General features: G+C 44.3%; 5 protein-coding genes across 5 annotated transcripts in view; 4 read left to right on the plus strand and 1 right to left on the minus strand.

The window, feature by feature from the left end:
* Window positions 1-312: 312 nt before the first annotated feature.
* On the plus strand, window positions 313-11,236 carry traf3 (TNF receptor-associated factor 3). The gene is made up of 19 exons (XM_077732019.1): window positions 313-586; window positions 1,256-1,412; window positions 1,480-1,645; window positions 1,718-1,769; window positions 1,895-1,999; window positions 2,068-2,232; window positions 2,431-2,511; window positions 2,785-2,859; window positions 2,919-3,011; window positions 3,092-3,232; window positions 3,512-3,683; window positions 3,756-4,099; window positions 4,227-4,418; window positions 4,605-5,938; window positions 6,017-6,141; window positions 6,231-6,314; window positions 7,350-7,512; window positions 9,636-9,755; window positions 11,089-11,236. Exons 2-14 carry the CDS (start codon window positions 1,259-1,261, stop codon window positions 4,638-4,640), a joined length of 1,776 nt encoding a protein of 591 aa, XP_077588145.1. The 5' UTR covers window positions 313-586; window positions 1,256-1,258; the 3' UTR covers window positions 4,641-5,938; window positions 6,017-6,141; window positions 6,231-6,314; window positions 7,350-7,512; window positions 9,636-9,755; window positions 11,089-11,236.
* Window positions 5,375-13,599, minus strand: LOC144206838 (disheveled-associated activator of morphogenesis 1-like). Its single transcript, XM_077732023.1, has 26 exons — window positions 13,036-13,599; window positions 12,543-12,733; window positions 12,380-12,469; window positions 11,972-12,043; window positions 11,552-11,646; window positions 11,023-11,242; window positions 10,759-10,872; window positions 10,423-10,533; window positions 10,213-10,316; window positions 10,084-10,150; window positions 9,719-9,836; window positions 9,491-9,629; window positions 9,250-9,308; window positions 8,988-9,175; window positions 8,543-8,782; window positions 7,989-8,096; window positions 7,818-7,915; window positions 7,628-7,712; window positions 7,391-7,497; window positions 7,118-7,206; window positions 6,699-6,867; window positions 6,411-6,518; window positions 6,229-6,289; window positions 5,995-6,129; window positions 5,759-5,929; window positions 5,375-5,667 (listed from the first exon to the last, which is right to left on the minus strand). Exons 2-26 carry the CDS (start codon window positions 12,726-12,728, stop codon window positions 5,470-5,472), a joined length of 3,132 nt encoding a protein of 1,043 aa, XP_077588149.1. The 5' UTR covers window positions 12,729-12,733; window positions 13,036-13,599; the 3' UTR covers window positions 5,375-5,469.
* A 900-nt stretch (window positions 13,600-14,499) lies between these two features.
* jkamp (jnk1/mapk8 associated membrane protein) lies at window positions 14,500-17,428 on the plus strand. The gene is made up of 7 exons (XM_077732022.1): window positions 14,500-14,576; window positions 15,227-15,306; window positions 15,410-15,564; window positions 15,744-15,950; window positions 16,027-16,208; window positions 16,345-16,421; window positions 16,606-17,428. The coding sequence occupies exons 1-7, from the start codon at window positions 14,570-14,572 to the stop codon at window positions 16,822-16,824; spliced, it is 927 nt and encodes a 308-aa protein (XP_077588148.1). The 5' UTR covers window positions 14,500-14,569; the 3' UTR covers window positions 16,825-17,428.
* A 1,552-nt stretch (window positions 17,429-18,980) lies between these two features.
* lrit3b (leucine-rich repeat, immunoglobulin-like and transmembrane domains 3b) lies at window positions 18,981-21,827 on the plus strand. The gene is made up of 6 exons (XM_077731518.1): window positions 18,981-19,812; window positions 20,112-20,486; window positions 20,555-20,640; window positions 20,876-21,154; window positions 21,222-21,281; window positions 21,375-21,827. The coding sequence occupies exons 1-6, from the start codon at window positions 19,703-19,705 to the stop codon at window positions 21,647-21,649; spliced, it is 1,185 nt and encodes a 394-aa protein (XP_077587644.1). The 5' UTR covers window positions 18,981-19,702; the 3' UTR covers window positions 21,650-21,827.
* A 319-nt stretch (window positions 21,828-22,146) lies between these two features.
* Window positions 22,147-26,296, plus strand: part of enpep (glutamyl aminopeptidase) — an 8,435-nt gene continuing 4,285 nt past the window's right edge. Inside the window, exons 1-7 of the mRNA XM_077732025.1 lie at window positions 22,147-22,934; window positions 23,402-23,543; window positions 23,694-23,828; window positions 24,347-24,467; window positions 24,893-25,047; window positions 26,051-26,164; window positions 26,237-26,296. The exon at window positions 26,237-26,296 is cut by the window's right edge and continues 75 nt beyond it. Coding sequence (XP_077588151.1) covers window positions 22,300-22,934; window positions 23,402-23,543; window positions 23,694-23,828; window positions 24,347-24,467; window positions 24,893-25,047; window positions 26,051-26,164; window positions 26,237-26,296 — 1,362 coding nt within the window. The 5' untranslated portion in view covers window positions 22,147-22,299. The remainder of the gene's footprint in view (window positions 22,935-23,401; window positions 23,544-23,693; window positions 23,829-24,346; window positions 24,468-24,892; window positions 25,048-26,050; window positions 26,165-26,236) is intronic.

Here is a 26,296-nt window from a genome sequence, read left to right on the forward strand (position 1 = left end):
TAGACGGTTAATATCAAAACAGCAAATTTTGAACACCTGCTGACTAATGAGTAGTTTAGTCCGTTGCCAAGGTTACCATCTGAAATGTCCATTTTATGAAATGAGCATGGCAGCCAATCATAACGTTTCCTGATGACATCACCTAAAAAGATGGAACTTTTTATTTGAAATCATCAATTTAAATAAGATAAAAATCACGTTAACTAAGACAATAATTGGAAAGACGTTTTACATGTCAAAACAATATTCAAGAGCGACTAATGAAAAAAAGTGGAACAGAAAAGAGGCAGAAAACGAACAATTAAACGTCGAGCGGCGCCCTCTGGCGGTAGCAGCGGCGGGGGATTTCCTGGGCGGAAGCGGCGGAGGGGGTTTCCACTGGTGACCCGAGCTCCCTAACCTCGTCGCTGTACCCCCTGACGCCGCTGCCCGAACCCCGTAACGGCCGCTCCTCCAGCTCGAGCCTCCCCGGACACGAGAGCCCAGACGAGGAAGCCTCGTCGGAGGACCATGAGGAGGCCGCCGGCAGCGGCTCGCCGCTTTGAGTCCCGAGGAAAGGCGCCGAAACGCAGCTGAGCTGATTCATGTGAGTAGCCGCAACCTCGCTTTGAAGCTCCGAAAACATGCCTTACTTTTTTACTCTTTCGGGGCGGAACGGGACGTACGCGTCAAAGTGTTTGTGAGCTGCCAAGTGTGCGCCCGTGTCTTTTTAAAATGAAAATGTGCTTGAATTGGAAGAAGGGGAGCTACACATGCTAACGGGGCTAGCTAGCATGAACACCAGCCAGTAAACAGAAGTGCTTTCAGACGCGACCAGTCGAACTCAGAGCGATGGAGAAAGCCTATATATTATTTATGTAGCGTTTAAGAGGTTAACTTTTTCAATATTAACTCCAAACTTTGGAGTTGACTTGGCTCAACCTGTTAACTTTCACATTTTACGAAAAGAGTCAGGTGTTAACATGGTTATTTTCACTTTTTTTACATGATGAACCTGGATACGTTTAAGAAATGTACTGTTTTAACACATGGTCGTCAAGATAACCAATACATTGACGTGGGAAATCATTTTAACCTGAAATGTTTATTTTGAAATGTGAAAAATGTCTTTGATAGCTGGCAAACTTACCATTTTAGCATGATAAATTAACTATCGAGTCTAATACTTTCTAAGGAAATTAACATTTCAATCTGATCACTTTAAAAGACATGACGTTTTGAAGAAATGTATCCATTGTCAACTTCTGTGTATCAGGTCATGTCAGCTGGACGCAGCGTTGACGGGAGGGAGGTGCAGGTTCCCCTCCAGCAGGTGGCGCCCTCCCTCGTCTCGCCCCTGTCCGCGGCCCCTCCCAGCAGCATCCAAACAAGCCGTCCGGCCAATCCCTGGAGTCCCAGCGACTCCCCGCAAGGTAATAACTATTCCTTTTTTAACCCCAAAAAAGACAAATCAGTGTTACATTTTATTTATTCATACAGGTGCGGCTGCGGGCTTCTTGCCGCTGGAGGGCGGCTTCACCGATCGCTTCGTGGACGTCCCGGAAGAGAAATATCGTTGCGAATCGTGCCGGCTGGTCCTCTGCCAGCCCAGGCAGACCGAGTGCGGTCATCGATTCTGCCAGAGCTGCATCGGGCACATACTCAGGTAAATACGTGCTAACGATTATGCTAACGGCCGAGCCCCCCTTCTAATTCAAGTGCCTTTTGTCCGTTGCAGCCGGCCCAATCCCGTGTGTCCGGCCGACATGGAGCCGCTGTTCAGCAACAAGGTGAGTTTTTGAATTCGGGGTTTACGTATTTATCCTGATTTTTCGTACATTTTTAGCACACACCAAGCACATTATAGTAACAATTGTAAAATGGGAAACTGGAAATTTTTTCTTTTCTCCGCCAGATCTTCCGAGACGTTTGCTGCCATCGGGAAATCCTAGCGCTGAAAGTGTTCTGCCGTGCCGAAAACCGAGGTTGCCAAGAGCAGATGAGCTTACAGCAGATGCCGGTGAGCGTGCTGGGGGTAGGGGGTGCCGTACTCCGCGCTCCTTTGCTCACCCGCCACGTCGCCCTCAGGAGCACGCCAACGTGTGCCCGTTCGTGGAAGTGCCGTGCCCGCTGGGCAAATGCAAAGAACGCGTGATGCGGAAGGACATCCCCGAGCACCTGAGCTGGAAGTGCAAGCACCGAGAGAGCAGCTGCGATTTTTGTCTGGCCAAGATGCCGCTCGCCGACTTGCAGGTGAGAGCGCCGCCCGGTGGTTACAAGTAGAGTTACCTTGGGCTTGCCCACTTTCTTTAGCTCACTTTCCGCCAATTTTGGGTCACATTTTGTTTATATTTTTATGGGGGCAGTGTTGAACATGAGAATGAGTTCATGATTCACATTATTTCTCAAATTCTTTGCAAAGATTTAAAAAAAATGTTTTTGGTCTTTCAGAAACACAAGGAGTCGGTGTGTCCGGCCTTCCCGGTGTCGTGTCCAAACCTTTGTTCCTTCTCATCGTTACCGCGGAGCGAGGTAATTTCTTCACACTTCTAAATTGAATGGCTTCTGCTTTTTAAAAAAAAAAAAGCAAAATAATCAATCTACTGTGTTAAAGCAACACAATTGCAATAAGTTTAGCATTGGCTTTAAAGACATTTGGCGCCCTCTAGCGTTAAGAAATGACATAATGTCTCAACCCCGAATATAAGACGCCCCACACATTTTCAGTCTTATTGCAAATCGTATTATATTCGATCTTTTATAAATTTATGAATATAATATTTAGTTGTACTCATATTTTTGTAGCTGGCCAGTCACCAGCACGAGTGTCCCAAAGCCCAGGTCAGCTGCCCCTTCCAGCGCTACGGATGCAGCTACAAGGTAATGCTAGCGCTAACCTTTCGCGACCTTTGACCTTGACGAGCGGCCTCTCGGCGCAGGGATTGAGCCCGGAAGTCCGACAGCACGAGGCGGTCTGCGCCGCCGAGCACTTGAGGATGATGATGCTGAAGAACGTCACCTTGGAGGGAAAGGTAGCGTCTCCACGGGCTTGGGCGTGAGGGTGCCCCTCTCTGCTCCTTCTTCGGTGACCGGCCATTTTTTTTGCGCCCAGGTGGAGGACGTGAAGGGCGAGTTGTCGGAAAAGTGCAAAGCGCTACCGACGCTGGCGTCGCGGCTCTGCGAGGTGGAGAAACGTGACGCCGAGTTGAGGGACAAGCACAGACATGTGGAGCAGAAGGTGGTCTCCATGCAGGTCAGTTCACTGGAAACGGCTCTGTTCAGCGCCCCCTAGCGTCCAATTTGATGCATTTTACAGTTTTTTTCTGGAGGGAGGGGCTTGCTTTTGAGATGCGTACATTGGTAGGCGTGGTCAAGTTTCAGGGGAGGCTCAGCCAAGATGGCATAATTGTGGGATAGGTTTGAAGTGTCCAAGATCAATGTTTCACTTGGCGAGCAAAGCTTGTTAATTTTAGGGCGAGTTTTCACGTGAAAATCTTCTCTTCAGCAATTCTGGGCTTCTGTTTTTTTGCAGAAACTGATGAGCGCTCATTCCGAGAAGCTCCTGGAGGTGGAGCTAGAGCTCCGTTCTCTGGCGTCGCTTCGGGACGAGCTGGACAAGGTCCGAGCCTCGCTGGAGGCCGTGCGCACTCGGCTGGGGACCCTGGAGCAAGGCGGACGCTCCGGGACGGGAACGCTCACTCTAGGTACGTCGGGAAACGACCGGGGGGGCGGGGCTTCCTTTGCGGGATCTATTTCAATTAGATTTTTGGCCGCAGCTTCGTTGGAGACTCAGCAGAACCGTCAGGGCGACACGCTGAGCGTCCACGACATCCGCCTGGCCGACATGGACCTTCGCTTCCAGGTGTTGGAGACGGCCAGCTACAACGGGACGCTGATCTGGAAGATCCGCGACTACAAGCGGCGGAAACAGGAAGCGGTGGCGGCCAAGACGCTGTCGCTCTACTCGCAGCCCTTTTACACCGGCTACTTTGGCTACAAGATGTGCGCCCGCGTCTACCTGAACGGCGACGGCATGGGCAAGGGAACGCACCTGTCGCTCTTCTTCGTGGTCATGCGCGGCGAATACGACGCCCTCCTACCGTGGCCCTTTAAACAGAAGGTAATGCCAAATAGTCATCATAATTTCAAGTAATATTTGTGTATACCGTCTTGATTATCGCGACTTTACTTTTCGCCCGACATGCTAACCACTCACCCGACTTACTACAAATGTCTTTTGCCGTCAGGTGACGCTGATGCTGATGGACCAAGGTCCGGCCCGCAAGCACCTGGGCGACGCCTTCAAGCCGGACCCCAACAGCAGCAGTTTCCGTCGGCCGGCCGCCGAGATGAACATCGCGTCGGGCTGCCCGCTCTTCGTCTCCCAGAGCGTCCTGGAGTCGGCCAGCTACATCAAGGACGACACCATCTTCATCAAGGTGCCCCGCCCCGTCTTGTCTGGCCTCGCCCACGTGGGCATCGCGTCTAGGGCCCCCGTCCATTCCTTGAATTCTTTAGTTTAACACTTAACATATAACCTATTTAAGGCAAAAGTTTAAAAATGGACCCATTTTCACTCGATCATCTTCCCAATACTTTGGCCTAAAGACGCGATACGTTGTCAGGTGACCGTGGACACGTCCGACCTTCCCGACCCGTGAGCGTCTGCCGCCTGCCAGACCGTGCCCCGCCCACCCAGCCGCGGGGGGAGGAGCCTGTCCCACGTCTCCATCTCCCCCTCGCCCGCCCACCGGCCGCCCGTCGGCGCGCCCAGCGGCGAGTCGGGAAAAATGGCCGGCAAGTCGGTGGCCAGGAACTGCCCCAAAAACAACAGCAGACGGCGCCAACCAATAGGAAAGACTCGTGGTGTTGTTGCCGTGTCGCACGAAAGGAAGCTTTTTTGGGTTTGTTTTTTTCCGCGCTTGTGTTTCAGTGTAGTGCAATGGAAGTTTTTTTTTTTTTAGAGTAGCGTTGAGATGACTCTACCTCATTTAAGTGGACTGCAGTATTCGGAGGAAAATGGCGGCGTCAAAATGGCCGCCGCGGATGGAATTAATAGTCATATGGAAGAAAAATGTCATTAAAATCATCGCCGCCTGGAATTTAAAGTCACGGCGGCATTGTTAAAAAAAAGTATCGTCAAATGTTCAATCGGATTCAATTTTAGATCGATTCAAATCCCGATTAGTTCATTTTCCTAACCGCTTATGTACACGGGGGTGCCGGAGCCTATCCCAAAATTAACCAAAAGTGACTTAAAAATGACCAGAAAGTGACGATAAATTATTCAATGTTGGATCGATAACTAAGATCCCGATTTGTTCATTTTCCCAACCACTTAGGCTTGCGGGGGTGCTGGAGCCTATCCCAAAAGTGACTTAAAAATGACGCAGAATTGAAGTCGATGCCTCTTATTGACAATAATAGTTATATAGTTGGTCATTTCTCAGTGCCATTGACAGTTATAGACATCCAATCATTTTTGAGCCATTACGGATTAAATTTAGCGACCGATCTCTCCCGGCTGGTGTCGAAGGCGTCTTTACGCCGATGTTTCCGCCGGCTCATTTTGGAAAGGTCCTTGTCGAAGACCTCGCCGGAGCGCAACGCCGACACCAGGTCGTCAAATTCGCCGCCTCCTTCTTCCGTCGAGACTTTCTTGGCTTTCTGCTCCCGTTCTTTCTTCACCTGGAAGCAAAGAAAGATGTCCATTTTCTCTTCATTTGCATTTGTAAAATCACATTTTTCCCAGTCAATTTCCCACAGGAAAATGTCCGACCTTGGCTTCCAGAAGCAGGCGCTTTTCTTCGTCCTCCTTGCGGCGCACGGCGTCGGCGTTGGCCCGCTTGGCCTCGGAGAAGGCCGAGAGGAAGGCGTCGAAGGTCCCGAAGAACTGGTCGGGCTCCAGTTTGGACGGCTCTTCCCCGAAACGTTTCAGCGCTCGGACCAACTTGAGAAGGTCACAAACGGTCAGCTTGTTTGAATGACGAGTTGCAAGATGGCCGCCCTTCTTACCAGATCTTTGGCCTCGCCGTAGGACTCCTCCACTTCGGAGAAGCTGAAGGACGCCACGGTGACGAATTGCCTGACCACGGGGACAAATTTGTCCGAGGACTGAGGAGAATTCTGACTTTGCTGGTACTGCAGTTCCTGGAAGTACAAGTACGTATAGATTCAAACGTTGTATTGGCTCATTTTAGTACATTAAATAATAAATAGTAAACAATAATTCCCCCAAAAATGTCTTACAGCTTCCACACTTTTGATGCCAGATCGCAGGTTGTTGATCTCTTTCTCCAATTCCGTCATACTACAAAATAAAACAAGAAAAGCAAGTGAGTACGCTATTTACCTTTCAAAATAATGCGCAAAATGTCAAACATATTTAGAACAGGACAAAAAAAATACCCCAAAAAGCACACTGAACTTACTTGACTTTTGCGGCATCCGGCACATTTTGCAACTCTTGTCCGAGTGCCGGCACCCTCGGGAACTTCTTCTCCAGAACGCTGACCACGTAGTTGAGCAAAGTGACGTTTCTGCAAAAATGCCAAAAAATCATCCGGTTTTATCTTTGTTTTGTAGATAATGGTCTTCTGGCTAAAGCTAACTTTAGCCAATCAGATTAGCTTCATTCTAGACAAAGATCTTTAAACATCCATTTTCATAGCCACCATTAACGATTAAGGCATTAAATTGAATTCAAATGTAAAGCATACTTGTCGATGCTTGACTTGGTGTCGGCGATCTTGTTGAGGCTGGACACTTTAAATCCGTAAGCGTTTCCCCGCTGTCCTTTATTCATGTAATTCCCAAAGGCCAGGACCACCTCTAAAAGTTGACGGAGCGTGCCACTCTTTGTCACTTCTTGGGATGCCAGACGCAAAGCTGGAAAACACAACAAAAAAAATCAGCTTTTTGGCAAGCTAGACGAATCGTCCGATTGGTGTTTGGCTAACGCTAGCTAACAGTACTTCTGTGGACGTTAAATTGTATTTTTATTTTTTTCGGACAATCCAGGCCAATATAGTCGTATTGACAATTTGAGAGGAATTCTAATTAAAATAACAGAAGGAAATGCATTTACCTTTTGGTGGATTTTCTAACTGTAATATTACTGAAATGTACTTTTGCTTACCCTTAATTTTGGGTTTGACGTCATCTACTCTCTCTGTAAATTTTTTCTTAAAGTATAACGATGAAAGTCTTTGCTGGTAGTGGTTGATCCTGCAAAGGAATACAAAAATTCTAATTAATAAGTAAATATTGATTCATGACAGTTTTCTATATAAATAAAACCTAGAAGTATCATCTCATTTACTGAAAAAAATCTCAAGCGTCCAATCTGATGTTTTTTTTGCCTTGTACAGGTCACCGATTGGTAGGACTGGATTGGCGATTGGTCGCATACCTGCTCATATCGAAGAGAAAGCGATCGGCCTTGGCCATGCGATCTAATTCGTGCCGGTGTTCCTCCAAAAGTTCCACGTCGCTTTTCTCCGGGACAAACTTCAGAAGCTTCCAAAAAAACAGGTAAGATCGCACATGTCACAAAAATATGAAACCATTCACTGTCAATCATTTTGAATGGTTCATAGTCAACATTAGTAAGTGTATTGATAATACCTTAAAATATAATAATAAGTACCTGCTCCAGCATATCTTTGGGTAAATCCTCCTGTTCGTCCATGGATAATATGGACGAGCGGATTTCATTATTGGACATTTTCAGCCTTAAAGACATTATAATGTGAGAAAATAACTAAGTTAATTATAACTAATTAATAATAACTAAATATGACACCCAAACCTAATCAATAATGTTTTTTTTAACTGACCGGGACAACAATATGTTGCAGTTCTGCGCTCTGCGACCGTCAATCACTGACAGTTCCTTGGCTCTCCTCAGGGCGGCGCTGTCGTCTTCATTGTCTTTCTGTTAAACCATTTTAAAACGTCACTTTTTTTGGTTGTAGCAAAAACATTTCCTATTTTTTCCCCTTAATTACTTGCGGTCTTTGGTAGGCGGAGAAAGTTTGCTGGAATTCTTCAAGGTCCAGAATTTTGAAGGCCTGTAGATCGTCAATTTCCGTCCAAATGGTGCCTGGAATTTTGTTCTGGAAAAAACACCACAATTGTCTTAGTTTATACAAATTAACCAATTTTTTTCCTGATCAATAACTTTATTACAAGTCGACGTCCAATACGTTCAAAGTGGGAGGGTTGGCAGCGAATGAGCGTCCATCGGTTAAAAGAAAAGATGACTAGTGGGCGGCCATGTTGGCAGGGGCATCTTCCACATGAAGTCAATGTAATAACAGTAAAATTGAGTCATAATTAGCTCCGCTTTCTCATGGCGGCCATCTTGGGTGGGGCAAATTTCCCATCCAAGCTAAATTGAAACTTTTTTTTCTCAACAAACTTTTAAGAGTATTTTCATTGTCATCATAACCCAAGCCATATATATTGGCTCCCATTGACTACTCTAGGCGTCCAATTAATTCGATGTCGGGGGGGGGGTATATACATATATATATTTTTTTAAAGTAATATAAAGATGTACCTCAGGTAGTTTGCTCCAGTTGAAGGATTTCATGGGATTTTGCGGCTGGGGAATATTTTTCTGTTTGGCTTTTTCCAGGGGACCTCCTAGGGGAGGCGGGGGAGGAGGGGGAGGAGGCGGTGGGGGAGGAGGGGGAGCGTTGCCAAAATTTGGTGCTCCCCCTGGTGGACCGGGTGGGGAAGGAACAAAAGGAGCCAAACTTCCTGGTGTCACAATAGGTCCACCTGGGGCGTTGGAAGTCTAATTAATTAAAAAAACACAAGATATCAGTTAATTAGGATAATTAGGGGCGGGACAATATGTTAAAATATGAAATATTATGATAATTTCATCCATATGCTCCGTTTTAAACATTTTTTTTAAAGAAACTAGCAGGTTACTAGCAATGGATAGCATCTATGCTAAGTCAATTGGACGTGAATGGTCGCCAATTGGCCCAACTCACCGAGCTAAGTTGCTCCATCCGAGCGGACATTTCGGCCAATCGCTGTTCGGCCCGTTTACGTTCGTTGCTTTCTCGTTCCAGTTTGTCTTTCAGCTTGTTGAGCATTTGCATCATGTCTTCTTTCTCCTTATTTTTAGCCTCACATTCCCGTTCCTTCTTTTCAAAACGTTGTTTTAGTTCGTGATGATCTGGAAGGGGGCGGGGCCAAGAAAAAATGTGGGTGTCACGCTGGGGAATGTATTCGGGTGGTTGTCGCTCTCACCTTTTCTCATGGAATCCGCCTGCTCTTTCCATTGTTTCACTTCGTTTTCCTTGACAAGCCTTTGGAGAAAAAAAAAATGTCGGTGTCAAACATAGGGAGTGCGGGCCAGGCGTGGCCCGCCCGGGGCATCAATTTCGGTCCAGTATGGGATAAGTTGTTAATATTTACAAGAGTTTTTCTTTTTTTAACAGCGCAAAATCTCTAAAAATCACTCCCTCTAATCCATTCGAGCAAAACTTACTTTCGAACAATATTTTTAACGTTGAAGTCTTCCAAGGGAGCCACGTCCGGGTCTTCCCCTTTGTCCGTCTGCAAAACCAGCTGTTGTACTATCCGATCCAACAACACCCAATATTGAATCATGGTGCCATTTTGTTTATCTGCAGAAACCCCCAGAAAAAACGGCAAAATAAGCGAGGAACCCCCGACAGAGGCCGCCATATTTGCCGGACCGGGGGGAGATCCTCACACGGCATCATCAGGCAATGCTGGAGCGCCGATAGCAGGTGAGGGTACGCTTGGGTGTGGCTTAAACGTTTGCGGATCAACTCGAACATCTGGCTGGCGCTTTTGGTTTCAACGTGGACCTGAAAGAGAACACGGGTTCCTTCAAAAAATCCTCAGGAGTGATGTTATGCTAACTTACGTCACAAGTATCAGTGGGTAATTTAATATTGCCAAAAATGACCGCTATTGGGCTGTTTTGTTTTTAGACTGGACAGTTTTAGGTTGCAGCACTACTTGGTATATCTCACATTGGATTTTAATTGAAAACTAAAGTTACTATAATTAAATATTCATCATAAAAAAATATACTGACAAAAATGTACTTACAAGATCAAATTTTTTGGCCAAAAGAAGCTCGTCTTCGTTCCTCAGAATTTCAAAAAATTCCAAATGTCTGAAAAAATACAAAAAATGAGAAAATATTTCCACCAAAATATTATTAAGTTTTTCACGCACCTGTCCAATGTTTCGTTTTCATGCAAGCGGAGTTTATCGATGATTTGCTGAATTCCCAACATCAGAAATTCATAGCGCAAGTGGACGCGGAATTCCAGACTGTTCTAAAAAGCCAACAAAAAAAATCATAAAATAGCAACGTACATATGTGTATATAGCTGTGTAATATGTGAAATGTGGATTTTTTAAAAAGAATAATTCCCAACTTACCTCGCCCGGTCCTTGACTCAAAATGGCATTAATGAAGGACATAATGGCTGTCTTTAAATTCACTTCATCTCTGTAGCGACCAGTCGATCTATCCAAGTCTGTCACTAAATTCTGCAAAAATACACCCAAAAAATTAAAAGTTAAACCCCCACCAGACTTCAATAATGATCAATTTTCGTCTTTTTCTGCCCTCAAAAACGGCCAAATGAATTTTGATCAAAAAAACCTTCACATCTGCATTTTCTGTCGTCCTTCCACGTCAAAAAATTGGACATCTAGCCACAAACTGATATTCAAGAGTAAAAAAAATGTTGTGCTCATACCTAATAATCGTACCTGGAAACGCGTTCTCTCCGAGGCAAAATTCTGGTAGTTAATCATGGCCTCCAGGGCTTTTTTGTGGCCCCCCGGGACCAAGCAAACGGCCCCCAAAATTTCCAGGACGGCAACCTAAAAAAACCCAAAACATTATACATAAAAATGGCCTCAGATTGTTTGTTAAGAAGTCCAAAATAAAATGTGATAAAGTAATAATAACAAGACCCTACTAAAATAGCCTGGGGCGGCCATCTTGGTACAGGCAAGGTGGAGGAAGAGTACCTTGGTTTTAATATTTTCTGTGGCGAGACTCTGTGCGATAATGTTGATGCTTTCGCTGTGTTCCAGGACGTGAGCTCGGCCTTGCGAGTTGTTCATCAGAGCCTTGACGCAGCCAATCAGAGACGTGTGCACCGGAGACTCGCTGGTCTCGTAGTCCATGGATTGGAGGAAGTTCAGGATGCACGGCAGGCCGTCCAAGTCGATGAACCTGGTCACAAACCTGCGGACAAGGTGCGTTTCAACACATAAACAGAAAAACAAAACACAAAATGCGGTAGTACTGAAATGAGACTGTGGATTTGGCGCCGTCTGTTGGCCAAAGTGTGCAGTGCACAAACAGGTTAATTTATGGCCATTACGTTTTTATTTCTATCCTTATGCCCCACAAAAATGCGTTTTACGGCAATTTTAATGCGATTTTGACAGACTATGCTAATGTAAAATATACACTATATATTTCCATTGATCTTTTTGTAGATATTTACAGATAAACCTGTATTTGTGGTTAAAAAAAGACCCTAAAAGGTACCTCATAGGTTGTGTCCTCAGAGCCGTCTTAAGTCCTTCCACAACCCTTTGGCGTCCTTGGTCTTCCGTGTCCTCCAAAATTAGCAAGCTTGTTCTCTAAGAGCAAAATGGCACTCAATAAAATATACTAAATACAAAAAATAGATATAATAATAATAATATTAAACTGATCCGAAATGTATATTGCAAACAAGTCTCTGACCCAAAATGGAAGACATGTATATTACACTGAATTGATTGCTTTATTGACAATGTCCTCCAACAACAAAATAAATGTCTGTAATGAGTACAAAAAACTCAAAAATATTGATACTATTCTCTATTTAATGACCGTGATTATCAAATATGGAAATATGAAAAGAAGAAACAATCTGCAACAAAACAAATTCTGATTTAGGAACGAAAAATAAAAGCAACTTACTGTAGTCATTGAACGTAGCTGATCAATATAATACTCTGGCCAGCTGGTTGCCCCTTTATTTTCTTCTGTTTCCTGCAACAACCAATACAAATAATGTACCATTTTTATCATTTAAGACTTAACTAGTGTCCGAATTACGTTAGCATTAGCATCATGTGTGAGTACTGAAAAACAAAGTGTAGTTTATTCCCTAGCTATGATCTAATTCAGGGCGTGCCTATAGTTAACTGGGATGGGCTCCAGCACCCCCCGCGAACCTTGTGAGGATAAGCAGTCCAAAAAATTCATGATTGGTGCAGACTAGGAGTAACAAAGCTGACTTTTAGGGGGGCAGTTGCCTGATAATTCCCCCTCCCCCCCCCCCCCCCCAGTAGCTCCGCCCCTGCTAACAAATTAGCATACACTTACCATCTTTTTACTCCAGTAAAGCTTCCATTTCTTCTCAGCCGGCAACGCAAACATGGCGGCCCTGTGCTCGTCCGCCAGGTCCAGTTCGTCCTTTAAACACGGGCGGAAGTCAAGCACCCCCGGGTTGAAAACGCCAGGCCGACCGACGGTGGGTTTTACTCACCACCAGCTCGGTGAACATGGAGTCCAGTTCTTGCGGGGGTGGCGCGGGTATGGTGGGCTCCAGCGCGGCGGCGTTGGTGACATGGTCTCGGACGTGGGTGATTTCCGGGGGGTTCTTGAAACAACAAGGGAATAAGCCGGACAAGAAGTGGGCGTGGCCGTGGTGCTGGGATCCCTGGGACGTCATGGTCACTGCACACATTTCAAATGGAAAATTATTGTTACTACAGTGTAGAATTAAAATTATAGTAATCCCTCAAATATGGCGGTTCATGTAAACCAGATTTAGCCGCGATAATAGTGTCGTTGTTCCGCCTAGTGGCCAGATAGCATCGGTGCGTCTATGTGATCAAATGTTATTTTGTTTACATTTAAATGTTTGGCTGCCCTGTCATTCCCATTTTCTTAAAATAATTTTAAATTGGGTCAAAATCTCAGAAACGTAAAAGCCGAACGCACACGCACGCCCGTCATTCCCGCTTTGAATTCCTCACCTTAATGGAACGCAATTCCTTTTTAAGTGACGCGGCGCTCCGGCATTCTCCGCGTCGTTCGGTCGTCACGTGGAAATGTGTGTCGCGTCCTCCGTCATATCTCCCCGAACGCCGATAATCTCGCCAATGGATAAATTCCGTTTGTTGGAAAATTGGCGACCTAACACAACTCAGTCCGACACCAAAACCCTCAAATCCTTCATTTTGAACCAAAAGTCCATTTCCCCCCAAAAAATCTGTTTAAAACGAATCCTCCCGGATGCAACTTTCCTAAAGATGTCCACTAAAAATGTCCTCCGAAAGTTGTGTCCCACCCCCCAAAATAATCCACAATTTTTTTGACTGCGTCCACGAGCGAAACTTGTAGCGTGAATGCGTTTGCGTTGCAGCGAGCGGAAGCAACAGATGAATGACGGCGCGCGTTCTTCCGCTTTGCGAAAGAATCACACACGACGGCATTCCTGGCGTCGGCAGCCACGCACACGCCCTGACCTCACCCAGCGCCTTTTGCGTGCTTCCATTCCGACACAGAGACTTCTTTAGCGCTGACGTCACGGGTCTTATCTCTGACTAATATTTACTTTGTTTCCAAAGCATTGTCTATCTTCTCGCTAAATGTACTTATTTGTGTGTGTGTGTTAAGGTCATCATTATTGATGTGGTGGCGTTAGCGCTGTTAGCGATCGATGAGCAATCGATACCGCTCGGCGTTCCAGAACTGTGTGTTCCGTACACGTTTTGTTATTATTGATAGCATTTTTTTGGCTCTGATACCGATACTGCATTGGTATTTAAAAAAACAACATGGTGGTTAAGTGGTTGGCACTTTGGCCTCGCAGTTCTAGGGTCCAGGGTTTGATTCCAGGTTTGTGTGCTGTTTAAATGTTTGGGGTTTTATTTGTCATCCTCACAGGCCTGTGTCAGTCGTCTGGTTCATCGTCCCGCTGCTGACAAAGCTGCCGGATCTCCCCCACAGGGCAGCTGTGTCCAACTTCATTGATGAGGTTCCCTCCGGGTATTTTTCCATTGCGTTTGTGGGTAAAATAGGTCATTGATTGAGGCCGCTATTTAGAATGTAAGTCAGGCTTCAACTCCAGAGTTGGAAAATAGGAACAACTTTATCATAAAATAGAAGGAAAAATGCCATTTATTTTTTTCATATTTCAACATGGTCACATTTTAAGATGATTTGAATAAACATGTTCCTATTTTTGTAATTATTTTCTTTTTAAAAGGAAAATGTGACATTTTTGAAAAAAAAACGAATAAGAAGGGAGGGATTTATTTTACTGCTTAATTGTTTAGGGTGGAAACTCATTTTATTGAAAAGTTTGATTATTTTACCTTTTTTTTCCACTAAGTGCCGCTGTTATTATATCAAGATGGCTGACAGTTCACGGATGCGCAGTCCTACGTCACGCTTCTACTTGTTATTGTCTATGTTTAACACAGGAAGTAGTTTTTTGAAAGTGGTCAAGTGTTTCCTGTTTGGACGCTATCCTCCGATGAACGAAGGTGTTGGAAATTGTTCGGCATGAACGGTTTGTCTTTCTAAACACATTAAAACCTCATATTTTTATTTACTTGTTTATAACAGACGATGTGCTATATTGTGTATATAAGTTTAACGATTTCGAATGGTCGTGTTGGTTGGTGGCTAAATCAGTGTGTCCCTTGAACATATGCTACGGTGCTGGTAGCATTAGCATTTAGTTGTTATTGTTGTGTTTAGGTATAAGCATACCTAAACAGATACATGTGCGTAAAGATATACATGTAAGTATATCTATAGGTAATGCTATGATTTCGTTTTGCCTAATTATTAATTGACTATTGCTGAAGCAACGAAGCTAACTCCGGAATAGTGTTGCGTTCAAATGGTGTCGAAAATTGCAGCAATAGCCGCCTCATCTAGTACATTCGCTGCATAACTGGGAGTTTTAGGAGTCCTATATATATATGTAATAGGCACTTTCTGACATTGACTTGTTTTCTGTACCAGCAAAACCAGTACTAACACACGATAAATCCAGCAAACCTTGCTATTATGTAGTATTTATGTATTGATACTGGATTTGTTGTTTGTCATTAAAGTACACCATCCTATCTGGATTCATGATTTGACCCTTATTGGACGTGACATATCTCTATTAATTAATTTTGGACTCAAAACCTGTAACATCCTTTGCAGGTGTTGCCATGACGGCGACATGCCCGGGCCTCTACTGTGGCAGAATAATGTTCAATGGATCACTCGAAAGAGATTGTGGTGTAAGTAAAAAGATATTACAACCCAAGACATGACCATGTATGATTTGTTGATGTATTTAGGTTAGTTTGTGATTTGTGTTTTTTTATTTTTGTTGTACCACAGGTTTGTCCCCGTGGTGAACGGGCTAACATCCAGAAAGTGTGCGAGCTCTGCACCGAGTCGCCTGAACTTTACGATTGGCTCTATCTGGGCTTCATGGCCATGTTGCCTCTCGTGCTTCACTGGTTCTTCATTGAGTGGTATTCTGGGAAGAAAAGGTGAGAATTCTTTAAATGAGTTTATCACAAGTATATGTCCAATCCGTTTGAACCGGGAGGGTGGCGTCATACTACTTTAAATATCGGTACCGTCCAATTTGTTCTGAATTTTTGACTTTTACCTGTGCCCTGTGTGTATGTATACTAATAATTCTGGATTTTTTGGGGGGTTCCATCAGTTCCAGTGCTTTGCTGCAGCACGTGACGGCCTTGCTGGAGTGCGGCGTCTCGGCCGTGGTCACGCTCTTGCTCACCGAGCCAGTCGGCAAGCTCGCCGTCCACTCCTGTCGAGTCCAGATGCTGTCAGATTGGTACACCATGCTTTATAATCCCAGTCCGGACTACATCAACACTTTGCACTGCACCCAGGAAGCAGTCTACCCACTGTAAGTCCTCATTTATTATTACTTTTTTGTGTTGTTGTAAGTAGAGGTATGACTGTATACTCTTTTCTCTCCCCAGGTATACCATCGTCTTAATCTATTATGCATTCTGCTTGGTGCTGATGATGCTACTACGCCCTCTGCTGGTTAAAAAGATAGCATGCGGTTTGGGCAAGTCGGATCGATTTAAGAGCATCTATGCCGCGCTGTACTTTTTCCCCATCCTCACCGTACTTCAGGCTGTTGGAGGTGGACTACTCTGTGAGTATGGACCTGTTTACATACATGAGCAATGTGGAAGATGTTTAAATATTAAAGCTAATTATAAGTATCATAGCAATGTTGCATTTCTGGGGAAATTTGACAGTTATCGAATGTAAATGTTTGTTTGTTTTAGATTACGCGTTTCCCTTCATAATACTCGTCCTGTCCTTGGTCACACTGGCCGTCTACATGTCTGCTTCCGAGATCCAGGTAAAAGGCTTTATTTTGTATTCATTTTTCACTGACGTTGAGGGTAGTAAAGGACTGGGAAAATGTGTTAATTCATGAAATATAATAATAATACATGAGAAAGTAGAATCTTCTTTTTTGATTTTATATTTTTCAAATGTTCTATTTATTTCCTGTATCATATTCTGACTCGTGTCCAAACCAGACTTTCAAGAACCTGGTGGCCAAGAAGAAGCGTCTGGTGGTCCTGTTCAGCCACTGGCTTCTCCACGCCTACGGCCTGGTCTCTATCTCGCGGCTGGACAAGCTGGAGCAGGACTTGCCGCTTTTGGCCCTGGTCCCCGGGCCGGCCCTCTTCTACATCGCCACAGCTAAGTTCACCGAGCCGAGTCGCATCCTATCCGAGGGCAGCAATGGACATTGATTGATATGTATATAAGCTTTAGTCATATTTATCATTTTGACCCGAATATAAGACGTTGGGTTTTTTTTTTTGCATTGGAATAAGACTGGAAAAAGTGGGTGTCGTCTTATATTCGGACCAAAAAAAAAAGAGTTGTGTATTACCCATAAGGCCAAGTTACACTAAAGTAGTTGTTACACTAGTTGATTATTTGGCACATAGACAAACGGTCACTAGAATATTTATGTTTGTATATAATGTAAATATTGTCTTTGTTATTTAACTCACTCTTTAGCATTGGCTGCTATGTGTCCAATCTGGTTGAACTGGGAAGGCTGGCATTGAGGTATGTTTTATCTATGTGACTGGACGCCATCCATTCAATTTGGATTGGATGTCGAATGGCGTCAATGGCTGAGAGTGAGTTAAAATTTTGCCTTTTTTATTGCATTTTATAAATGTTTGGAAAAATTGTCAAGTAGTGCCGCAACCTAAATCTATCCAGTGTAATCACAAACAGCAATTTAAAATATATACTATTAATTCCAATTTGTGTTTTTGTCTTAAAACTGCTGTATGTTAAGTTAGCTTAGTATAAATAAATTCATTTGCAGATTAGAATGAATTGTTGTCTGAATGGTTAATGTGTTGCTATTTTCATGTTTTTATTTTTTTATGGTTCTTATCAACAAGTCAGAGAAACCTGGCTTTCATTTTCCACGTGATTTTTATTGTTCGCGAAATGCAATCAGCAGTTGTAAACTTGATTTTTACAATTTTACAAAGCAAGGTTCAATTTACATGATTGATATTTTGATTCAGAGCTGCCAAATACCACAAATATTCCCAAATACTCCTAAATAGGAATACTGATAGATTGATAATATTGATCTTTGTTTTTTAGGTAAACGCCACCAAAAAAAACTCATAAAATCCCCAACTTCTCTTTGCGGAATATCATTTTTGACTATTTTGCAGCTCTATCGATATGAACGACGTTCTTTGGGATGGAAAAATCACGGACCATCAACCGCAATAGACGTCCAATCAAAGCTGATGATTGGACGTCTATCACAGTCTTCAATACATTCTCTCAAAAGTACTAAAAGTGAATCTTGAGTGTATACTGCAGGTATCCGGAAACTTCCAGAAAAGTGCTCTTCAGTCCTGGATGTAAATGATGATGATGCAAAGGGTCCCCACCAATCCCAGAGCCTGGATCCCCAGGAACCACAGCAAAATCCAGAAGACCACAATCACCACAGGTTCGACAATCTTGTCCCCAAAGTACATTTGGCTGAAACCTATCCCTCGTAGACATTTGTTGACCATCCCGAACAGGGTCCCCATGCGTACGCAGTCGTCGAGCGGCGGCGGAGGCCTGGAGTCGGGATGGTCCGTTGGATGATTGGTCCAAGGTTGCGTCCTGCTCCCCTCAACCTGGACAAAATGGTGGCAAAGAAGACATTGACAGTCATAAACGTGCATCTTTTTCCAGGTAAGAATTTTACTCTTGAGGTAAGTTTCTTCAAGTTATGACTGTAATTATTCCATTTTGGGTCACTCGTTGATTTTGGGGCATTGGCGGGTCACTTCCTGTTGATTTTGAGGCATTTGTGGGTCAATTCTTGTTCATTTTGGCTCGCTATTAAGTTTGGGTTTTTGCTGAGTTAGGGGGTATTTATCAGTTACTTCCTGTTGATTTAGGATATTTACAAGTCACTTCTCGTTCATTTTGAGGCAATTTAAGTTTAGAAGAAAAAAAATGTCCACAAATCTAATGACAACACATTAATCTGACTATTGCTTAAAATCATCGATTAATTATGATATCAGCGTCGCCAATCCCCCTACTTTCTTATGATCTAAAACTACTTTAAATACTACTGCATTTCAACACAGGCTAGTTGTATAATTTCGTTACAAGTAAATGTATAGACAAACTAATTCATATCGATAATAGAGCGGGTTCTAATCCCAAGGCTAACTGACAAAAGTCTCTATGTTATGGCGTAGGAAGAATTAACTTTTGCGATTTCCGGTTTGGGCAAACACAATTAAATGGCTGTTTGGTTAGCTTAGCGTAGTAAACGGATAAGCTAACACCGTACCCAGTTGGGTTGCCGTTCTGCTTCCGTTCGTCTCGCTCCATTGACAGGCTGAGGAAGAGAACGCCACCTTCGCTGGCTTTCCGATAAGTCAGGTGCTTGTGGCGTTACAGCAGACATAATTCCTGACAAAACGACAATTTTCAAAAAACATTTCTCGGCAAAAGCGCGATTACAACTTTGTTACGACCGGGAAGCTCCCGACGTAGATAGCGTTTGTCGTTTTTGTTGCTAACGGTTAGTTTAAAAACAACAACTCTTTCGTCTTAACGTAATCGAACGCATCACTTCTGGTGCCGTTTGTTCTTCTTCGTCGTGGTAACTCAACATTGGGCATTACCGCCGTCTACTGGACACGCCAGGATTTTGCAAAGATGGTTCAAATGCGATGAAATAGGACAGCAAGCGAAATAAATAATAGTAATAATGAATTAAAAGAAGAGCAAAGTATTATGGACGCAAATTTTTATTAGATAATGGATACATGACTTAATGGTGAAATTAGATCCTAATTTATGTGTGGACGGTAGAATATTTTCCAGCATGAATGCTTGTCCCTCCTGGTGTCATGTGTATTTTCCTGGCCACCATGAAGGATTTGGTGTTGTTTATTATTCTGACTTGACACCGTTGTGCGGGATTACATGCCACTTGTAAAGAGTGTAATCCCAGCTAATCTGGGATTCCGTTTCACTCTGAACCGTAAACCTGCAAACTCAGTTGACCGCAAAAAAAGAAGCAATATGGAGATGAAACGGGCTGGCGCTAGGACGCCATTTCTCAAGTGAAGGATGTATCTGGTGTTTTTTCTTCACATTTTATTAGATCGTTTCTTGGTAGTCCACACTTGCCCGTCTTTTTGCACCTGCTCTAACGGCACCTCGGGAACGGCAGAACTCAGGTTGAGACAGAATTACATTTTTGGATGTAATTGTTTGTGTTTGAAATTTTAGAAATTGCGTATTGTATTGCAAGAATGGCTACATTTATTGGATACATTCGAATTAATTTCATGTTTATTTACCTTTGTCAATGCTAGCCAATGAGTTCATTTAGGGGTCACTTCTTATTGATTTTTGTATCGCTTGCTGTTTATTTTGGACCACTTTCTGATGAATCTGGGTTACTTCCTCTTTATTTTTGAGTAATTAGTGGTGTGTCAATTTGAACAAGAAAAAAAAGATTGCATTTCCGTTTCAGGTGGGTGCAATGCGGCGACCCCCGAATATCCACCGTCCCCGCCAACGTCCCCGCCGACACGGTGCGTCTCCGCCTGGAGAAGACGGGCGTGACCCGGGTCCCCCGAGCGGCCTTCTTCAACCTGAGCGAGTTGCTCTTCCTGTGGCTGGCGTACAACGCCATCGCCTGGATTCACCCCAGCAGCTTCGTCAACCTGCGAGCCCTGCGAGAGCTCCGCCTGGACGGGAACGGCCTGACCGCCTTCCCGTGGGAGGGGCTCCGGGACACGCCACGCCTCCGGACGCTGGGTCTCCACAACAACCGTCTGGCCAGCCTCCCGGCGCACGCCGCGCTCTTCCTCCTCAACGTTACCTATTTGGACCTTTCCAGTAACAGGTGAGATGGAAATCCAGTTCCGACTGGTTCTGTTTGGTACATATTCATTATTTTTTCTTCTCTCTTAGGTTGACTGCATTATCGGCAGAACTGTTGGACCTTTGGTTTCCCATTCCGGGTCGAGAGGAGAGATCAGTGCCAAGGAGGATTTTGGGTAAGATTTTGCTATTTGGTTGTGTTGTTTATCTTATGTAGCTTTGGTGTTAGCATTCAGAAGTCATAAGGTTAGATTTTTTTTAAATTTAATTCATGTCAATGTTAATAATAATGCTAATAATAATAGATTTTTAAAAAATAAATAATTAACCATGTGAAGGCAAGACATTTTTGGAAAATACACCAAACAAGAGCTAAATGAGGCTAACACTACAGCGCCCCCGGATGACCAGGTCTCCACGACAACCCCTGGTGGTGCGACTGCCGCCTCTCCCTGATGGTGTCCTTATCCACGTCCCCGGCCAGTCCCGTGGTCCTGACGGACCGGACGCTGACCTGCAAAGGCTCCCCCACGGGCACCCGGGCCCCCTTCCCCCGCTGCGCCAGACCCTCCGTCCGACCCTCGGCCACCAGGGTGGTCTCACTCCGGGGCAGTAACGTCATCCTCCGCTGCCACGCCACCGGCTACCCCACGCCCACGTTGACCTGGGTCAAAACCTCAAAACGCGCAGGTGAGGACGCAAAGGTGGGACGACCCTGTCGTGCTACCGCATTTTGACCTTTGACCTCTGACCTCAGATTGTTGCGGTCGGGATGTCCCCGGCGGGGGTGAAGAAGTGCCCAGGAACTTGGAAAGCTGTAAGATGTTTTACATTGGGTTCTTTTATTTTGAAGGCTTGTGCCATTGACGGCGATGGCCACACCCCGCTAAAAAGCCACTCGCTCTCCCAGCCTTGCAGGGGTCTCCCCGAGTCGGGGTCCGCTGGTCCCTCATCAGCCTGGACGACTTGGCGTCCAAGGACGCCGGCGAATATCGATGCCGAGCTCGTAACATGGCGGGAATATCCGAAGCTCCCGTTAAGCTAACGGTGGTCGGAGTTACGCGGATCTCTGGACGACCCCCCAAAAAATCACAGAGGACTCCGCTGAAAAAACCCAAGCGGACTAGAATGACTTTGTCCCTGGCCCCGCCCCCATACCAAAAAAAGCTTTCCATTTACAACTAATCAGTTCCTACTTTTCCAATGAATTTATTAATTTTCTGGACCACTTATCCTAACACAGGGGGTGCTGGAGCCTATCCCAGCCTACACATCGAATCCCTGGTTGGCCAATCGCAAAGCACGAAGATACAAAACAACCAATTACACTCCTAGCTTCCTAGCTAATGACAATTTAGCATCCAATTAGATAATTTTGACTTGGAAAGAAAGCGGGGTACCCGGAAAAGCCTAGTGGCATACAAACACCAACCTGGTATCGAAGCCACGACTCCAAAACTCCCAGCCCGACTCCCTAACCACTTTTCCACCGCGCCGTTTTGTCTTGTCTTAATGATACCTTTTGAAATCCCTGGGTGGATGATTAATTTTCCATTTTGCAACTGCAATAAAAGAGCAGTACGTCGTTAAGTTTATGTCCAAAGGCTTCCACGCGCTTCCAACTTTTGAGTGACAGGCGGATTGCTGATTCACGCCAAGGAGGCGTTTCCCCTTCCTCCCCTTCCTCCTCTTTCTCCTCCTCCCGCCACCGCCGTGGGATTCTTTCCCCTCAGTTAAGTTTTCGCCGCAGATCAATTTACACCGGCACGCCGGCCGGCCGCTTCCGCTTACAACCCCGACTAGAAGCCATTTTTTTCCCCACCTAGACCCCCATCATGGTGGACAACCTGGTCCTGGACGAGGACAAGAAACACTACTGCATCCGCGGCAAGCACGTCCTGATCATCTGCGCCGCCGTGGCAGTCTGTTCTCTGGTGGTGGGTCTCGGGGTGGGCCTCTCCCGGCCCGACCCCGCCCCCGCCCCCCCGCCGGCCACGGGGTCTCCCCCAGAACCCACGCCGACCCCGGAACCATCGAGAGGTCCCTGCCTACCTTCCGCCGACGACAGCGGCCCGTGGAAGAACTTCCGTCTGCCGGATTTCGTCAAACCGGTCCATTACGACTTGCAGCTGGAACCGGATCTGGACGAGGATACGTACAAAGGCACGGTGGAGATCCAATTGGAGGTCGGCAAAGCCAGCCGCCATCTTTGGCTCCACATCCGAGAGACCTTTGTCAGCGAGAGGCCCAGGTTGGACTTTCTGGACAGGCATGGCGTCTCCAAACCCGTGTCCGTCAAGAGTTGTTTCGAGTATAAGGCGCAGGAATACGTGGTGGTGGAGGCCCAAGAAGAACTGCGTCCGACTGGTCCGGGGGAATTCTATGTGTTGACCTTGGATTTTCAAGGCTGGCTGAATGGATCCCTGGTGGGATTTTACAGAGTTCTTTACACTGAAGATGGAGTCGTCAAGTAAGTTGTTTTGCTACTTTTAAGATACTTTTGGAGAGAAAATGGACGTAAACTCTTGTCAGTTATTTTGACTTTTTGAGTCGTCACTTACTAATAGCATTTTTTTGACCCTTAATGTTAATTGTCCTAGTATAGGAGCTTCATTGTGGAACATCTAAACCAGGGGTAGGGAACCATATGTGGCTCAGGAGCCATATGTGACTCGGGGGGGGGGGGGGGGGGGGTTTGGTTGGCTGGAGGGCCATGTGTGGCTCGGGGGCCATATGTGACTCGGGAGCCATATGTGGCTCGAGGGACATATGTGGCTCGAGGGCCATATGTGGCTCGAGGGCCATATGTGGCTCGAGGGCCATATGTGGCTCTCGGGACATATGTGCCCCGGGGGCCATATGTGACTCAAGAACCACATGCCTCATCCAATCCTTTTGCATGAACTGACCGCCACTTTTAATTTTGTCTTCTCTCAGAAAGATCGCGGCGACCGATCACGAGCCGACAGACGCCCGTAAATCCTTCCCCTGCTTCGACGAACCCAACAAAAAGGCCACGTACAAAATCAGCATCGTCCACCACGCCGACTACGATGCCCTGTCCAACATGCCACTCGAGGTAAGAAATAGCAAACACTTTTAGAATACTAAAACCACCCAAAGTATTGTTGACTTTTGTCCACCAGGGGATGGACCCGAAGCGCCTTTAGAGACTCACTGACGTGTGCTTTAACTTCATTATATCTGTTTCTTTTGTTTTTTTTGTCAGGGTGCCCCTGAACTTGTGCCTGGCAATAAAAAGAGGACTTCATTCCAGAAGTCGGTTCCAATGAGTACTTATTTAGTATGTTTTGCAGTGCACCAGTTCAAGCATGTGGAAAGAAAATCTGCCAGAGGAATTCCCGTGAGTTGAGCCCACTATTTCATTTCTGCTTTGTGGTCTCCATAATATGCTGACATGACATTTTTTTAAACACACATTGTTCACATACTATGACTAAAGTACCGCATACTCCAATTTAAGTTTGCTAGCTTGCATTTGCTACTTTTACCCCTAAATTGATAAATAAATTGAACCTCTTAATAGAAGCTAGAATTTTTTTTAAATACCAAACCTTTATTTGAAATAAGTCATGTCATTTTATTACATTAGTTTATTAGCTTAGCTCGTATGCTAATCACTTGCTAGCAGACTAGCAGACACTAGCTTACTTTTGTCGACAACAACACATTTTCGGCTTTGTTTGTAATCGGTGGCCATTTTGTGAAGGGCATTACTTAGAAAAATATTTATATATGAAGAGTACATTTTGTAAAACATTGACACACTATTTGTTAGCACAATACTACTTTTCTTCTGTTTATCACCACTTAAATATGAATTGATTTTTTAACTGATAATGCTTTTGTTTTCTTTTCTAGTTGAGAATTTACACGCAGCCTAGTCAGTTATCAACGGCCGAATATGCAGCAGATACAACTAAAGTTATTTTTGATTACTTTGAGGAATACTTCAATATGAACTACTCCATCCAAAAATTAGGTAACCATTTTTTATACTACTTTATTATTTCATCTTTGTTGAACATTCACTCTTTAATCAAGGAAACCAACGTCTTTTTTTTAAACCAGAATAGCTCCAATGCTAACTCATTAGCTGCCATTGATAACACTTCACATAATCCATTGGACTTCTCCCAGTCCAAACTAATTGGACATCCAGCCTTGTCAAAGCCATTATTACAAAAAACAACAACAACAAAAACTACACATTTGACTTATATAGTTACCATTTTTTTTAATAATTCCTTCACAAATAACATGAGAAAAATACTTGAACATTAGCGTCCACAAGAAGAACAACAACAACAAGTTTTCCGGGCGCCGAAATCGGAAATGACATTTTATTTTGCTCTGTTAGTGACCAAAATGTTGTAATTCTAACTCTTGTGTTTTTTTTTTCCGCAGATAAAATTGCCATCCCCGACTTTGGCACGGGCGCAATGGAAAACTGGGGACTGATCACCTACAGGGAGACCAACTTACTGTACGACGAGAAGCAATCGTCCTCGTACAACAAGCAGAGAGTTGCCAGTGTTATTGCTCACGAGCTGGTACACCAGGTAAGACTTATTATTCATACACTCATCTGCCGAGATGTCGTGAAACTGTGAAAGTTGAAGCCGCGCTATTTGAGGGATTACTGTATCTTTTATGACATATTCCAATCCAAATGTACTTAATAGAAGCAATGTATACAAGCCATATTCAATCATATTTTCAGCAGTTTGGCTTTAAAGTGCATATTTGAGGCTTCTACTCACGATGCCGCCGACCTTATAAATGAATAGTTAATTTTATTTGACTATTGTCACGAGGATGAGGACGTCTCTAAAAGCCTACAATTGCCACACAAGCGCTTTGTCGGCTGATCTTTTCCAGATAACACGATAGCGATTATGCCAAGATAGCAAGCACTACATTTTTTTATGGACAGTCTTGACAATATAAAAAAAAAAAACTATAAACCTTCACCCGTTAAAAAACAACGTTGTAAAATAATCGGACGGTTGATTACAACCAGATTTCTTGTTTTATTTGTGTACTTTGTGGTGAAGCTTTAAATTTCATTGTACTTGTAAAATGACTATAAAAAGCATTTTGTTCCATTTAAAAAAAATCCGACCAAACTGCAATTGAAAATAAGCTAATTTAAGACTTGACAACAATTTATGCTAGTTATAATATTTAGATTTTTTTGTTATAAATGGATTAAAAGTCTTGAATATTCCGTTTTTTATAGATCTAAAACAATGTTTATTTTAGCTTTTCTTTTAGATATTTTTAGATTTTACAAAATTATTTTTCAACTAAAAACAGAAAAAATTGCTTAAAAAATTACTATTACTCTTTTAAAAGGGGAAAATCATCAGGAAATATAATATAGATCTATACTCTTCATTTTAATTTGATCTTAAAACAAAGTCATGATTGACTCATTCGGGCCGCTCAAAATGATGCGGCGGGCCAGATTTGGCCCGCGGGCCGCCACTTTGACACCCGTGCATTTTTTTTTTCAAAGCAACTCTGGTTCATTTGACCATTTTTTTTATTTTTTTGTTTCAGTGGTTTGGGAATATCGTGACGATGGATTGGTGGGACGACCTTTGGCTCAACGAAGGCTTTGCCAGTTTCTTCGAGTACATCGGTGTGGAGAAGGCCCAACCCAGCTGGGGAATGGTACGTACCATAGAAGAAGAACAACAACCTGGAGGTCTCGCCTTCTGACACGCGTCTCCGTTATCCACGCAGCGGGACATCATGATCATCAGCGACGTCCTCCCCGTCATGGTGGACGACGCCCTCCAATCG

The sequence above is a fragment of the Stigmatopora nigra genome, chromosome 13 (assembly GCF_051989575.1).
Source record: "Stigmatopora nigra isolate UIUO_SnigA chromosome 13, RoL_Snig_1.1, whole genome shotgun sequence".
In the NCBI taxonomy this organism is placed as follows: Eukaryota; Metazoa; Chordata; class Actinopteri; order Syngnathiformes; family Syngnathidae; genus Stigmatopora; species Stigmatopora nigra.